This window comes from Marmota marmota, unplaced genomic scaffold (assembly GCF_001458135.2).
Source record: "Marmota marmota marmota unplaced genomic scaffold, marMar, whole genome shotgun sequence".
Classification (NCBI taxonomy): domain Eukaryota; kingdom Metazoa; phylum Chordata; class Mammalia; order Rodentia; family Sciuridae; genus Marmota; species Marmota marmota.
Window position 1 is genome coordinate 3,825,848 of NW_026000075.1, and position 13,492 is coordinate 3,839,339.

General features: G+C 38.4%; 1 protein-coding gene across 3 annotated transcripts in view; it reads left to right on the forward strand.

Moving 5' to 3' along the window:
* Nucleotides 1-1,786: 1,786 nt before the first annotated feature.
* The window catches only part of Gnb4 (G protein subunit beta 4), a 31,657-nt gene continuing 19,951 nt past the window's right edge, over nucleotides 1,787-13,492 (forward strand). The window contains exons 1-4 of one of the 3 annotated variants that reach the window (XM_015494239.2): nucleotides 1,787-1,800; nucleotides 5,405-5,503; nucleotides 12,499-12,537; nucleotides 13,217-13,323. In XM_015494239.2, coding sequence (XP_015349725.1) covers nucleotides 5,447-5,503; nucleotides 12,499-12,537; nucleotides 13,217-13,323 — 203 coding nt within the window. In that variant the 5' untranslated portion in view covers nucleotides 1,787-1,800; nucleotides 5,405-5,446. Of the gene's footprint in view, nucleotides 1,801-5,404; nucleotides 5,504-12,498; nucleotides 12,538-13,216; nucleotides 13,324-13,492 lie in introns of those variants that run through there. The other 2 variants (XM_048814249.1, XM_048814250.1) reach the window with 2 other exon arrangements.

Below are 13,492 nucleotides of genomic sequence, written 5' to 3' on the forward strand. Positions count from 1 at the left end.
GCCAATTCTGCCCCCAACCTGTTTCCATATTTCCCTTTTCTCCATATAGAGTTCATACAGTTTTAGAAAATATTTTGCCACTTCTCTGATTTCCCCTTTTTATTAAACTGTGGATATACAAGAGCTGTGGATGGGCAAGTAATAGATGTCTTTGTTTTCTGTTGGTCAAAATAAATGCTCTTAGGGGACTTGATCTCTCAAAATTTGAGCATGCTTTAGGTGCACAGTTTGAGGGAGCTACTTACTAAATTATACCTGATGCAGAAATATTATTCCCAGGAATTCTAAGCTTATAGTTACATGCATACACATCAATACATAGCTTGCCCTTAAGCTTGAATCCTCACCTTCAGAACATAATTTCCTAGAACTTAACCATCTTAGCTTTCACCTGGGGCATCTTATAGCCTCATTTTACCCTAGATAGCCTCTAGGCTTGTCTATGAGTTTACGTTAGAATTGCACTTTATTGTTACTCTAAAGAATCTGACAATTGTTGAACAAGAAGAAAAAATTAACCTAGGAAATCTGTGCAATATGTTCTCTATCCTGATTTTCTTAAAGAATGAAAAGTTAGGGCTGGGGATGTGGCTCAAGCGGTAGCGCGCTCGCCTGGCATGTGTGCGGCCCGGTTCGATCCTCAGCACCACATACAAACAAAGATGTTGTGTCTGCCGAGAACTAAAAAATAAATATTAAAAAATTCTCTCTCTCTCTCTCTCTCTCTCTCTCTCTCTCTCTCTCTCTCAAAATAAAAATTAAAAAAAAAAAAAGAATGAAAAGTTAGTTCCTCTATTTAGCAGCAGAAAGGGAAGAACAGAGGAAAGGCAGCTTTGACATTGTCCAAAGAAAGTTCACAGTTGTCTGGCACTAGCATCACAAGGATTTTGGTTTTGTGGCTTAGAAACATTTCTCAGACAGCCTCTTGCCTTATAGCTGCCCACTCCCTTTCCATCATGCCTGTTTAATCAGCCCAGGTTTACTAGACATGAACAAGGCTTGAGAATTCAGAATTCCACATGAGGAAATGGGGTCATGGATAGGCAGCTCTCTTTATTTAATTTAGAGAATTTTAGTATTTAGTTAAGAGAGAAATTTAGTATTTAATTAAGAGAAGGATTGTAGGTGATGGTGAGATGTATGGTCAAGGAAAAAAAAATATTTTTTATAAAGAAAGGGAAAAGGTTTATTTTGGCTCACAGATTTGGAGGTTCCAGCTCATGAAAATTAGTCCCATAACCTTGTGCCATGGTTTGACTATAGGGCAGAGCAAACCACTCACCTTATCAGCCAGGAGGCAAAAAGAGGAGAAAGTGACCTGGGGTCCCCTATTCCCTTCAAGGCCCTCGGTGACCTAAGAGCCTCCTATAAGGCCCCACCTCTTAAAGGTTTCACACCTCCCAAGAATATCACACTGGGGTTTGAGCCTTTAACACATAGACCTTTGGGGAATACTCATCCAAACTATAGCATTCCAGCCCTGGCCTCCAGTGGCTCGTGTTCATCTTATAATGCAAAATGCATGTAGTCCATCGCCATGAGTCCTCAGGGTCTTAACTGTTCCAGCATTGGTCAAATGTTTATGTACAAAGTCTTCTTTAAGACTCCAGACAAACTCAAATGTGAGACCCATAAAAATAAAAAAGAAAGTCACATACTTCCAAGACACAATGGTAAGATAAGTGCAAGGTAAATGTTCTTATTTCAAAAGCTTGGAATAGGAAAATAATAAGGAAGGATCAGTCTGAATCAAGACCAGAACACAGTAGGGTAAACATTAAATCCTGAGGCTCCATCCAGGTTACACTGTGGCAAGATGTGGGCTGCCAGGACTTGGGAAGCCCTGTTCTTTCAGCCTTGCTGGAGGCAGTGCACATGTCCACTCTCTTGGGCTGACTCTGTGTGGTGCCCATAGCTTTCCTTGACAAGTGTTGCCCATTGATGACGTCTTCACCTTCCCTGGGTCTCCGTTGCACTTTTAGCTTCACTCCCACATTTCCATTCCACTCCACAGCACACTGCTCAGCTACTCAGGCTTTCCGTTTAAAATCTTGGTGGAAGCTTCCAAGACTCCATAACTCTTACATTCTGCAGGCTTGCAAAGGCAGCATACATGGATGGTACCAACCAGCACGAGCTGTCCCTGGATCCACTTGAACCATAACTGCCCAGTAGCCTCTGACTGCCTTCTCCTCCCCACCACACTCTTTAAAGGGAGAGACTTGGGCATGTTTAACTGCTAATGGTAAGAATCCAGTTGAAAGTCAGAGGCTCCTTGCAGATAACTTACTGAATGAAACCATAAAGCTGTAGTCCCCCTCTGTGGGAGACCAACCGTGCACTTGACTGAGTCACACTCCCCAGCTGGTGCTGAGGCGCTCAGTCACAGAAATGTGGCAGAGCTTTCCCCACCCTTCTTAGGATCGGTGTCTCATGCTTGGGTGTGTCTTGCTACAGCCCCATGGGTGAAGCTATGCTCACCTGTTCCTTTGTAATATAACCCCTTGCCCTGTTTAGGATAGAATCTTCCATGGAAGTGCCTAGTGTGTGTCCCCTTCTCTTACTGTGCCCTTGGGTGTGGCCTACCCAGATGTCAGTCAACCTGCTGACAGTGGACATCATGAAGATAGACTCAGCGCCCTGTAACCTGACCCCTTACCTCATTTGAATAGCTTCTCCTCAATAAAAGGGGTCAGCGTGTGCTCTAGCTCTCTCTTTTCCTGCGGACCCTTAAGATCAGAGGAGCCTTCACAGCGACTCCAAAGAAAAAGATATTTGTGTCTCTTGTGTGGTTATTTTGCACAGCCCAATTAGCCCAATTTAACTGGAGTGGCCCCTGAGCCTTTTAGTTGCTAACCGAAACCCAGCACCCCACTAGATAGATTACACTGTTAACAACTGAACTTACTGACCAAGCTGAGAGTCACTAGCAGTGGCATAAAGAAAACAGGAAGTTCATTCTGATGTATTGTAGTATGAAGAAGTCCAGGGCTGGGCTTGTGGCTCAGTGGTAGAGCATGCGCCTTGCATGTGTGAGGCACTGGTTTCGATCCTCAGCACCACATAAAAATAAAGTTATTATGTCCATCCACAACTAAAAAAATATTTAAAAAAGAAGTCCATAGATCACCTAATTCTTGCCATATATATGTATGTATATTCTATACATACAATATATTCTAACCTGAATATATTCTATCCTGTCAATCTAACTTCCAGTTTACAGGTAGTGTAGAGGGTAAGTAAACAAACAGTAGCATCAAGACGTAAATAGAAAGTGGGACATTCTAAGGACAAATAACTTAGTCTCTAGTGAATCAATATCACAGGGGGGAAAAAAAGCAAGAGATGGCTATTTCTAGTTGGAGAGCCTTAAGAGACATGACAAAATGTATCATGTAGTCCTTAATTGGATCCTGATTCCAACAAACAAGATGTAAAAACACAATAGGGGAAATCTCTTCCTAAAATGGTAATATTCCTGCCTTTTGGTTCTGTGATTTATTCTAATTCCTTAGAATGAGTTTTCCTTTATTTCTTAAGCTAATTTAAGGTTCGCTTATTTATTGGAAAACCAAGTGTCATAAGTGCTGGGTGTATAGCAAAGAGTAAAGCAAACCAAAACCCTGCCCCAGTATAGGAACTTGTTTTCTGTAAGGGGGAAACAGATCACAAATAGGTAAATACATGCTCAATTGTGTTGAGTCCTATAGTGAAATATAGGACAGGGTAGGTGACCTAGAAAGGGAGAAGGTTGGGTGTGTGTGTGTGCTATCAGCAAAGGCTCCTCTGAGAGGATAACATCTGAGCAGACACAAGAAAGCAAGCGATGAAACTGTCACAGGCAAGAGTGGTCCAGGCCAAGGGAAGGGGGAATGAAAGACGCTGAGGCTGGAGTCCGCTTAGTGTATTCAGAGAACAGCAAGAAAGCTTTTGAGCAACTGGAGGAGAAAAGGGAGGGGCAAAGGAAGAGTAGGTGTGTGTAGGGTGCGGGTATGTATGAGAGACAGGTACAGCTCCTTAGGTCAAGATACAGAGTTGGCTTTACTCTGAGTGAAGCAGAAAACCATTGCAGAATTTAAAGCCTAAGAGTGACTTGTATTTTAAGAGTGATATTTAGTGGTATTTTAGTAATAATCGACTTGCTCTGCCTAGATTAGACTGAGAGCGATCCTGTCAGTAGGAAGGAGACCAGGTGAGAGATAATGAGGACTTGCATCAAGGTAAAGGAAGTAATCAGAATCAGTCGGATCCTGAATAATATTGTAAGGAATAATTGACTTGATTTGCTGATGGATTAGAGGGGGAGGGTGGGAGAGAAGCAGAAATTAAGGATGACTCTCAGATTTTTATCTTTAATAGTTGGAAGAATGGAATTGCTGTTTACTGAAATGAGGAGGATTTGCAGATGGAGTGGATTCAGTTTTGAAGCTTTGAATTTGAGGTGCATATATGGAGGCCAGTTGGAGATGTTGAGTGCTGCTCTGTGAACTGCTGTAAAGTGTTTCTCACTGGACTCCTGTCCAGCACCGTTTCTGTATAATTTAGTTTGTCTGTGTATGGGGGGCAGGTTTCCCATTGAACCCAGGGGTGCTCTACCACTGAGCTATATCCCTAGCCATTTTCTTTCCTTTCCTTTTCATTTTTTTTTTTTTGAGACAGAATCTCACTAAGTTGCCCAGGCTGGCCTCAAACTTGTGATCTTCAGCCTCCCAAGTCACTGGGATTACAGGTGGACACTACCATACCCAGTTTATAATTCATTTTTAAATACTACAACTCGAGGATTCTTCTGATCACTCTTAGCCTAACATGAGTGACAGAAAGACCAATGGTCCAAAACAAGATTTTCCCCCCTAGACAGCGAGGGATTGTTGTCTGGGATATGTATGGTATGGGGGACTATAGGTGCATCCGAAGAAGTTGGGGCAAGGAGAGGATTTCGAAAGAAAAAATGTCAAAGTCCACAGACACTGTTTTGAAACAAAGCCCTTTGGCTCCCATAGCTTGTTGCAGGAGCTGGTGTTAGCCCATGGCGGAGGCAGCTGTGAGGCAAGTGTCTGCGTGCAGGCTTATCTAGAACACTGTGGTTTCCAGAAATTCCTTGGGTGGTTCCTTCATAGGCACATGTCTGGGGGCTCCTCCTTCATGGCCTCCAGCTCTGTTTTGTCAGGGTTTGACATAAGTGGCTGTTTTGGTGCTGACAACTTTCACATCACATTCCTCCATAAAACCCTTCGGTAAATGACCCAGATCCATACTTACTAAGCAACTGTCAATTTTAGTAATAATCGACCAGAGTTTCAGAAGGGCTAAAAACAATTATATGTTAGTGTCTTAAAAGTAAATTTGAAGATGGACAACTAAGTGTCAACCTCTCTCTCTCTCTCCTCTCTCTCAACAGTTACTTTTACTTGGTAATTACTGAGGTAAACAGATTCAAAGGATGAGTGAACTGGAACAATTGAGGCAGGAAGCAGAACAACTGCGGAATCAGATCCAGGTAAGAACTTCATTTTGAAATTTTAATGCTTTTCCCCACAACCCCACCACTCCGGCCAATCTCAGTGCTAAGGATTGAACCCAGAGCCCTATGCATGCTAACAAGCACTCTGCCACTGAGCTACATCTCCAGCCCCAGCTTTTACACTTTTTTTCAGTATCAGCAATGTATAAAATTCCCAAGTATGTTAGTTTACATACATTAAGTAATTTGTAAGGCCAGAAATGGTCAATTTTTTTTTAATCTTGCTTCTAATGAATGCTCTGAAAATGATTCCTGATAAGTGCCTATGCCCACAAGTGGTTTCCATGCCCCTAAGAGGTTAATAGTAGGTATGTCTGTAAGCTCAGCTGGAAGATAAACAATTCTCTTCTTACTCATACACCTGGAATCTAGATTTTTGGTGCAATACAGTGAGGCAGACATTACACTGTGATAAAGTAGGAAATGTGAATCTGTAAGACATTAAATCACAGAAATGTCAAAAATTACAAAAGGCAAGATCAAGGGCAGATCTGACCTCTTTTAGTCTTGGAAATCAGCTCAAGACAATAAAAAGGATAAGAAACAAATACAAGCTCTGGCCTTAGCAAAATTAAAATGCTCTTAGAACTTCAAGCCATAAAAGGATGGAGAAGGTTTGCCAAATGCAGCAGCCTGTGGGACAATTCCGACAGAGGTGCTCGTAGCTGTAAATCTCATACAAAGTAGGAAGCACTCTCCAAGGGACAGCTCCAACAATCCCTTCTTTGGAACAGTGAAACAGATGCTTGCTTGAACTTTGTTGGCACTCACTAAGGAATATCAAGAAGGCAGAGTTAAAAATGAAAGAATGTAGGTATGCCTCCTGGAGAGCTGGATAGAGGAGAGACTGAATTGTGAGTAGCCTGGCAGCTGCCTGCTTCTTTTCACAGGGAAAAGTAAAAGCTAAAACAGCTTGCAAATATAGATGAAGAACTTCAGCACAAAGTGGGAGAATCTCTGGTAGCTTGGAATATAGCTGTGACTCTTCCCAATCTGGATCTTTGGTAATAGCTATTTCAGAAGAGAGAGAGAAAAGGAAGAGGAAAATCAAGGGAAGGGTAAAGAACACTTACCATACTGGGCTGGTGGTGCATGCTTGAAATCCCATCGACTGAGGAGGCTGAGGCAGGAGGAACTCAAGTTCAAGGTTAACCTCAGCAATTTAGCAAGTGCCTAAACAACTAAAGGAGACACCGTCTCAAAATAAAAAATAAAAAGGGCTGGGGATGTGGCTCCCCTAGGTTCAATCCCTAGTACCAAAACAAAACAACAACAACAACAAAAACAAAAACACATTAAAAAAACATTTATCAGGGCTGGGATTGTGGCTCAGTGGCAGTACAGTGCTTGCCTAGGACGTGTGAGGCCCTGGGTTTGATCCTCAGCACCACATAAAAAATTTAATAAATAAAATAAAGATATTGTGTCCAACTACAACTGAAAAATAAATATTAAAAAAAAACACTCATCATAAAGAGTTGATCTGAGTGAAGTCATAACCAGACTTATTACCAGGAATTCAAGGAAGTTAACAATTTAGTTGTGAGCAAGAACTCTTGAGTTGATACCTTATGTCTGTACAAAGCTGTCAGAACAAAGGAGGGATTTATTTTGCTTGAGATGCTCATAAAAGACTTCACAAACAAGTCTCTGAATTAGATATTACAGTTGAGTATCTGTTCTCTGAAATGCTTGGGACAAGGAATATTTTGGATTTCAGATCTTTTTGGATTTTGGTATATTTATATATGCATAATGAGATATCTTGGAGATGGGACCCAAGTCTGAACCCAAAGTTCATTTATGTTTCATATATACCTTACGCACATAGACTGAAGGTAATTTTATATATTTTTAGTGTATCTGTGTTTTGACTGGAACTTGTCACATGAGGCCATGTGTAGAATTTTCCACTTGTGGCATGGTGATAGTGCCCAAGTGTTGGATTTTTCAGTCTAGGAGTGCTACACCTATACTGCCAACCACCAGAATGTATATTTGCTGTATATAGAATTATAGAATTCTCTCTGACATCCTGACTTTATATCATGTACTCCAGATGTTAAGAGGAACAATGATGATTGGCCAGACATGGTCACATGCCCACCTCCTATCATCCTGATAGCTGTCCTGTGAAAAGCTGGTGTTGATTCATTTTATAGTTGAGGAAACTGAGGCTCATTGAGATTAAAAAATTTGGCAAGGTTGAGGAGACCAAGGCTCAGTGAGATCAAATAACTTGCCAAGGAAACCTAACTAGTAAGTACCGGATTCATCACTCAGATACCATGTTTGGACTCTAAGGCCTGTGCTCTGTCACCAAGGATGCACTGCCTCCTGACCATATTTAATACCTTTCCCTGCAGCCTGTGCTCTAGTCAATCTAGCCTGGTTGCCATTTTTGTGTCCCTTGAACATGTGTTGCTCTCTCCTATTTCGTTGTCTTTTATCAAATTGTTTCATTTGCCTGGAGTTCTACTACCTCTTCTCCAATTTTTCTCTCTCGAATCCTATCCATTGAATCCTGTTCCTCCTCTAAAAGCCTTATTAGAGTCCTATGCTTGGATTCATTCTCTTTCTCTTATTGGTGTCATGGTGAAACAATGTGTATGGATTACACTTTTTATCATGTGTCGATGCAGGCAGGTCTCTAACATTTTTGACACTCAGTGTTTTTGCTGTGAAGCAAGAATACCAATGCCCACCTTATAGGTTTGTGCTGGGGATTAAATAACACATACAGGACTTATGCTAATGCTGATGAGGGGCAGTTCCTCACTCATATAGCACTGTAGGCCTCTGTGATGACAGGGTTGTTAGTCTGCTCTGTATTTTAGTCCTTTGTTTGCATTTACCCCTTCTGCTTTAGTTACATTGAATATTCTATTTTAATCATTTCCATATCCAACCAGAATTCCAGGCACAATGTCATGGGTACAGGTTCACTGACTCCTCTCCTCCCATGATTTCAAGTATGTGTATATAAAATACCAGGCACTTTTTCCTCAGTATAATCATGTCACACTATAGTTAAATACCCTCCCTCCCTCCTTTTTTTTCTTCTCTTTCCCCCTTCCTTCCAGAAATAAAATCTGTGTGTTTACCTAACTATGTTGGAAATACATGGCATAATAGAAATGTATGCTATTTGGCATAACATATGACTAAATTTAAACTCAAAAAAATGACAAATAAAGAAAACATAGATTTTGTTTTCTTTTGTAATTGAGTTATAGCAATAAATATGTCACCTATCCTGCTTCTTTTTGGGGTGGTACTACAGACTGAACCCATGGCCTAACGTGTGCTAGGCAGTACTTCAGCACTGAACTCCACCTCCAACCTTTTTAAATTTTATTTTGAGGCAAGGTCTTGCTGATTTGCCAGGCTGAACTCAGTCTCCCAAGTAATTGGGATTCCAGAGGTACACCACCACATCTGCCACATTCCTTTTTTTTTTTTTTCTGGCACAAAGATATTAATATCAGATCTTTTATTTTTTTGTTGTTGTGCTGAACAGCATAGAATTCTTTTATATTTAGTTTTATAATGGATAATAGTGTTCATAAGAATAAATTATTGATGTGAGTAGATTATTTGAATTATGAAAATTTGCCCCTAACTGCTGCTAAAATGTTAGTAAAATTTTTGCATTCCAACATGGTGTTTTAAATTTTGGTACTGATTTTTCCTGCAGTTTAATGATTTTCATTTTCAGCCCTTAAATTGTATTATTAATACTAATATTAATGCTATGAGGGCAAAAAATTGTTATTTGTCCATTGCTGTGCGTACGGTGACTACAGTGGTACCTGGCATGACACGCACATCTGAGTCTTTTACCAGATGACTGAATCAAGAAAGAAGGCCTGAACAATGATAGGTCATTTTCATAAAACCTGAACTCATAGAACCTTTTTTCAGAATTTTAGACTTCAACTGCACCATTTCTGGAACATGGCTCAGGTCATCAGTGACATTTCCAGACATTCTTTTCATTGCAGAAAAGTGTGCTAAATTATTCCTTGCCAAATGAGATCTCTAAATCCACAATTTGGCTAAGAATGAGAGAATCAAATCACATTTTTGTGCAGCTAGTTGTAAAACACTCTTACATAGAAATAGTCTATTTACCAGAAGGTTGAAAGAGCAGCCAGAATTATCATATCTTCCATCTAGTCTGTGCTGCAAAGACTTTGTTGGGTTTTATTCTGTAAATATTGCGTGTCTTCTCTTTGCCTAGGAGTATACCAAGCACTGTAGGCAAATAATAATAATGATAAAATAAAGAGGATACTACACTAACCTCTGTGGAGGGGGAGATTATCTTAAATCTAGCATGTATATCAATTCTCTAAATTTGTTATTAACTGATAAACTTGGTTTAAAATGTCTTGCTGGGGTTGGGGTATAGCTTACTAGTTGAGTACATGCTTAGCATGTGCAAGGTCCTGAACTTAATCCTCAGCACCTAAATAAATAAAGTGTTTTAATTTTTTTTAAATATATTTATTGCTCCCTTATTTTGTTATATTGATTTCTGTTTCATCATCTTCCCTCTGTTTGTATAAAAATTTAAGGTTTCACTGAAAGAATACCTTATAATAATTAAGACATAAACACCTGCTTACATGGAAAGAATTTGTTATAAAAATATGGATGTCACTCAGTGTAAATTGTTGCTATTACATAAAAAAATCATTTTACTGTGTCTGGAGATATAGCTCAGTGGTAGAGCATATGCTTAGCAAATGCAAGGGCCTGGGCTAGATACACAACTCAAAATTTCTGAGATATATTTTTGCATATTGGATCTAAAACATTTTCTTCCTAGTAGCAACAAATAACAGTTGCCTATATAAATAAATGTTAGTTTCTGCTAAAGCCTTAATAATAAATATAACTCTGAATACTGTGAGCTTATTAAATCAACTTAATAATTTTAGATCAGGATACAATTTTGCAAGTCTTTAAATCATAAAATAAAAATATGTTTGTGCGGGGCGCTGTGGGATTATATTACCTGTAATCCTAGCGTCTTGGGAGGCTGAGGCAGGAGAAGAGCGAATTCAAGGCCAGCCTCAGCAAAAGTGAGGCACTAAGCAACTCAGTGAGACCCTGTCTCTAAATAAAATACAAAATAGGGCAGGGGATGTGGCTCAGTGGTCAAGTACACCTAAATTCAGTCCCTGGTATATAAAGAAATTTGTACAATGGTATACAATTTGAAAGTCCATAAACACATCCATATATTTATGGTCCACTGATTTTTAATAAACCCATTCAATAGGGAAAAAATATTCTTTTCAATAAATGGAACTGGAACACTTGGATATCCACATGTAGAGGAAGGAATTTGGACCCCCTGTCTCACACCATATATAAATAATAACTCAAAATGATACCTAAATGTAACATTCAAAAGTACAAAATTCTTGAAAGGAAACATAGTTGTAAATTTTCCTGACTTTGGATTAGGCAAATTAAATATGACACCAAAAGAAAAAGATAAACTGGACTTCATCAAAATTAAAAACTTGTGTGCTAAAGGACACAATCAAGAAAATGAAAGGACAGTTGAAAGAATGGAAGACAATATTTATCAATTATTCCTCTGATAAGGTTTTAGTATTCAGTATATGTAAAGAACTACAAAACTGAACAGTAGAATGACAACCCAGTTGAAATACTGGCAAAGACCTGGAATAGACATTATTCCAATAGTAAGTGCAAGAGAGGTACTCAACATCATTGGTCATTAACAAAGCAAAACCATAATGAGATACCTCTTCACATCTAATAAGATGGCTATAATTTAAAAAATAAATGATAATAAATGTTGGTGAGGATATGAAGAAATTGAGAAATCAACCTCCTACATTTCTGGTGGGAATGTAATATAACTTCTGTGAATAATAGTTTGACAGAGGGCTGGGGTTGTGGCTCAGCGGTAGAGCGCTCACCTAGTACATGCAAGGCCCTGGGTTCGATCCTTAGCACCACATGAAAATAAATAAACAAAAATAAAGGTATTGTATCCAACTTCAACTAAAAAATAAATGTTAAAAAAATAGTTTGACAGAGTTTCTATATTACTCACCATTTCCACTCTTATTTAATACCCCAAAGAATTAAAAACATAACTATACACAAAAACTTGTACATGAATGCTCATAGCATCATTTTTTGTAATAGCCAAAAAGTGGGGGGAAAAAAAACCCATATCAGTTTTGATTAAAGGATAAACAAAATGTGGAATATCCATGTAATGGAATATTAGCCATAAAAAGGAATGAGGTCCTGAATAATGCTATAACATAGCTGAACCTTGAAAACATTATACTAAATAAAAGAAGCCAATATAAAAAAGGCCACATATGAAACGTCTTAGATGAGGTAAATCCATAGAGAAAGAAAGAAGATTAGCAATCACAGAGAAATTATGGAAAAAGAGAAATAGGATGGATGGGATTCTTTTTGGGAGGTGATAGAAATGTTCTAGAATTAGATACTGGTGATGTTGTACAGCATTGTAAATGTACTAAAAATTACTGAATCATATATCTTAAGATGGTTAAAATGGTTAATTTTAGGTTATGTAAATTTTATTTTAAAACATGATTTTTTCCTTGGTATCAGGGATTGAACTCAGGGGCACTTAACCACTGAGCCACATCCCCATCCATTTTTAAAATTTCATTTAGAGACAGGGTCTCGTTAAGTTGCTTAGAACCTCGATAAATTGCTGAGGCTGGCTTTGAATCACAATCCTCCTGCCTCAGCCTCCCAAGCTGCTGGGACCACAGGTGGGTGCCTGTATGCCCAGCTCAAAATCATTTTAAATAAAGATCATATGTATGGTAAAAAAAAAAATTACTTGCAAATCTACATTTTCAATAAAGTGTTAATAAGATCTAGAGGATTCTACATCTAAATGGATTATAATCATGTTTTTTGTTTGTTTGTTTCAGGATGCCAGGAAAGCATGTAATGATGCAACGCTTGTTCAGGTAGAGTTTTTCCCCCCCAATTTGTTTTAGTGATTCATATGAAGTAACTTGACACTGATACGGATGACTTGGAGATTATCCTCATGAGTGTTTAATTGCAAATTTTCTTAATTGATACATAATGATCGTACATATTTACAGGTACAATGTGATGATGTGATGCAGGTACACAATATGTAGTGATCAAATCTGGATAATGAGCATTTCCCTTCTCTTCAACAGTTATCATATCTTTGTATTGGGAAGCTTCAAGCCCTCTCTTCTAGTTTTTTTATAAAATATATAATAGGTAGGCTGTTGTATTCTGTACTTCGTTGTAGAACATAAGAACTTATTTGTCCTGTATAACTGTATTGTTGTACCCATTACCCAATCCCCCCAGTCCCCACTTCCCTTCCTAGACTCTAGGGTGGCTGATTTTTTATTAAACTTTAGAGGTTTATCTGTTCTTTTTAGTTAAGAGTCTTGCCTATAAAAACATATAGGGTTATTTTAAATTAACTGTAGTTTTTTATGAACAGTATTTTGATCCCATAATGATTTTGCAGAATTATTTAAATTGAATGAAAATTACTATAAATTTTATATCTGCTTTTTATCACCTACTAATTGAATATTTCAGGTTTATCTCCTGAACTATATCTAAAGTAAAGAATAACATTTTTATTGCTTTCTGAAGATCACATCAAATATGGACTCCGTGGGTCGAATACAAATGCGAACAAGACGTACGCTGAGAGGCCACCTAGCTAAAATCTATGCTATGCATTGGGGATATGATTCAAGGTTTGTGCCTCTCACTTTCAATGTGTCAGCCAAATTGTTTTCCTTAAGAATTATCATTTGCATTTTCTTTGTTTAAAAACAAACTATATTTATGAAGTGTTTACAGAATATGCATCCAATACAAACACTTTCTTTTCTTTCTTTTTTTTTTTTTTTTTTTTTTTTTTTT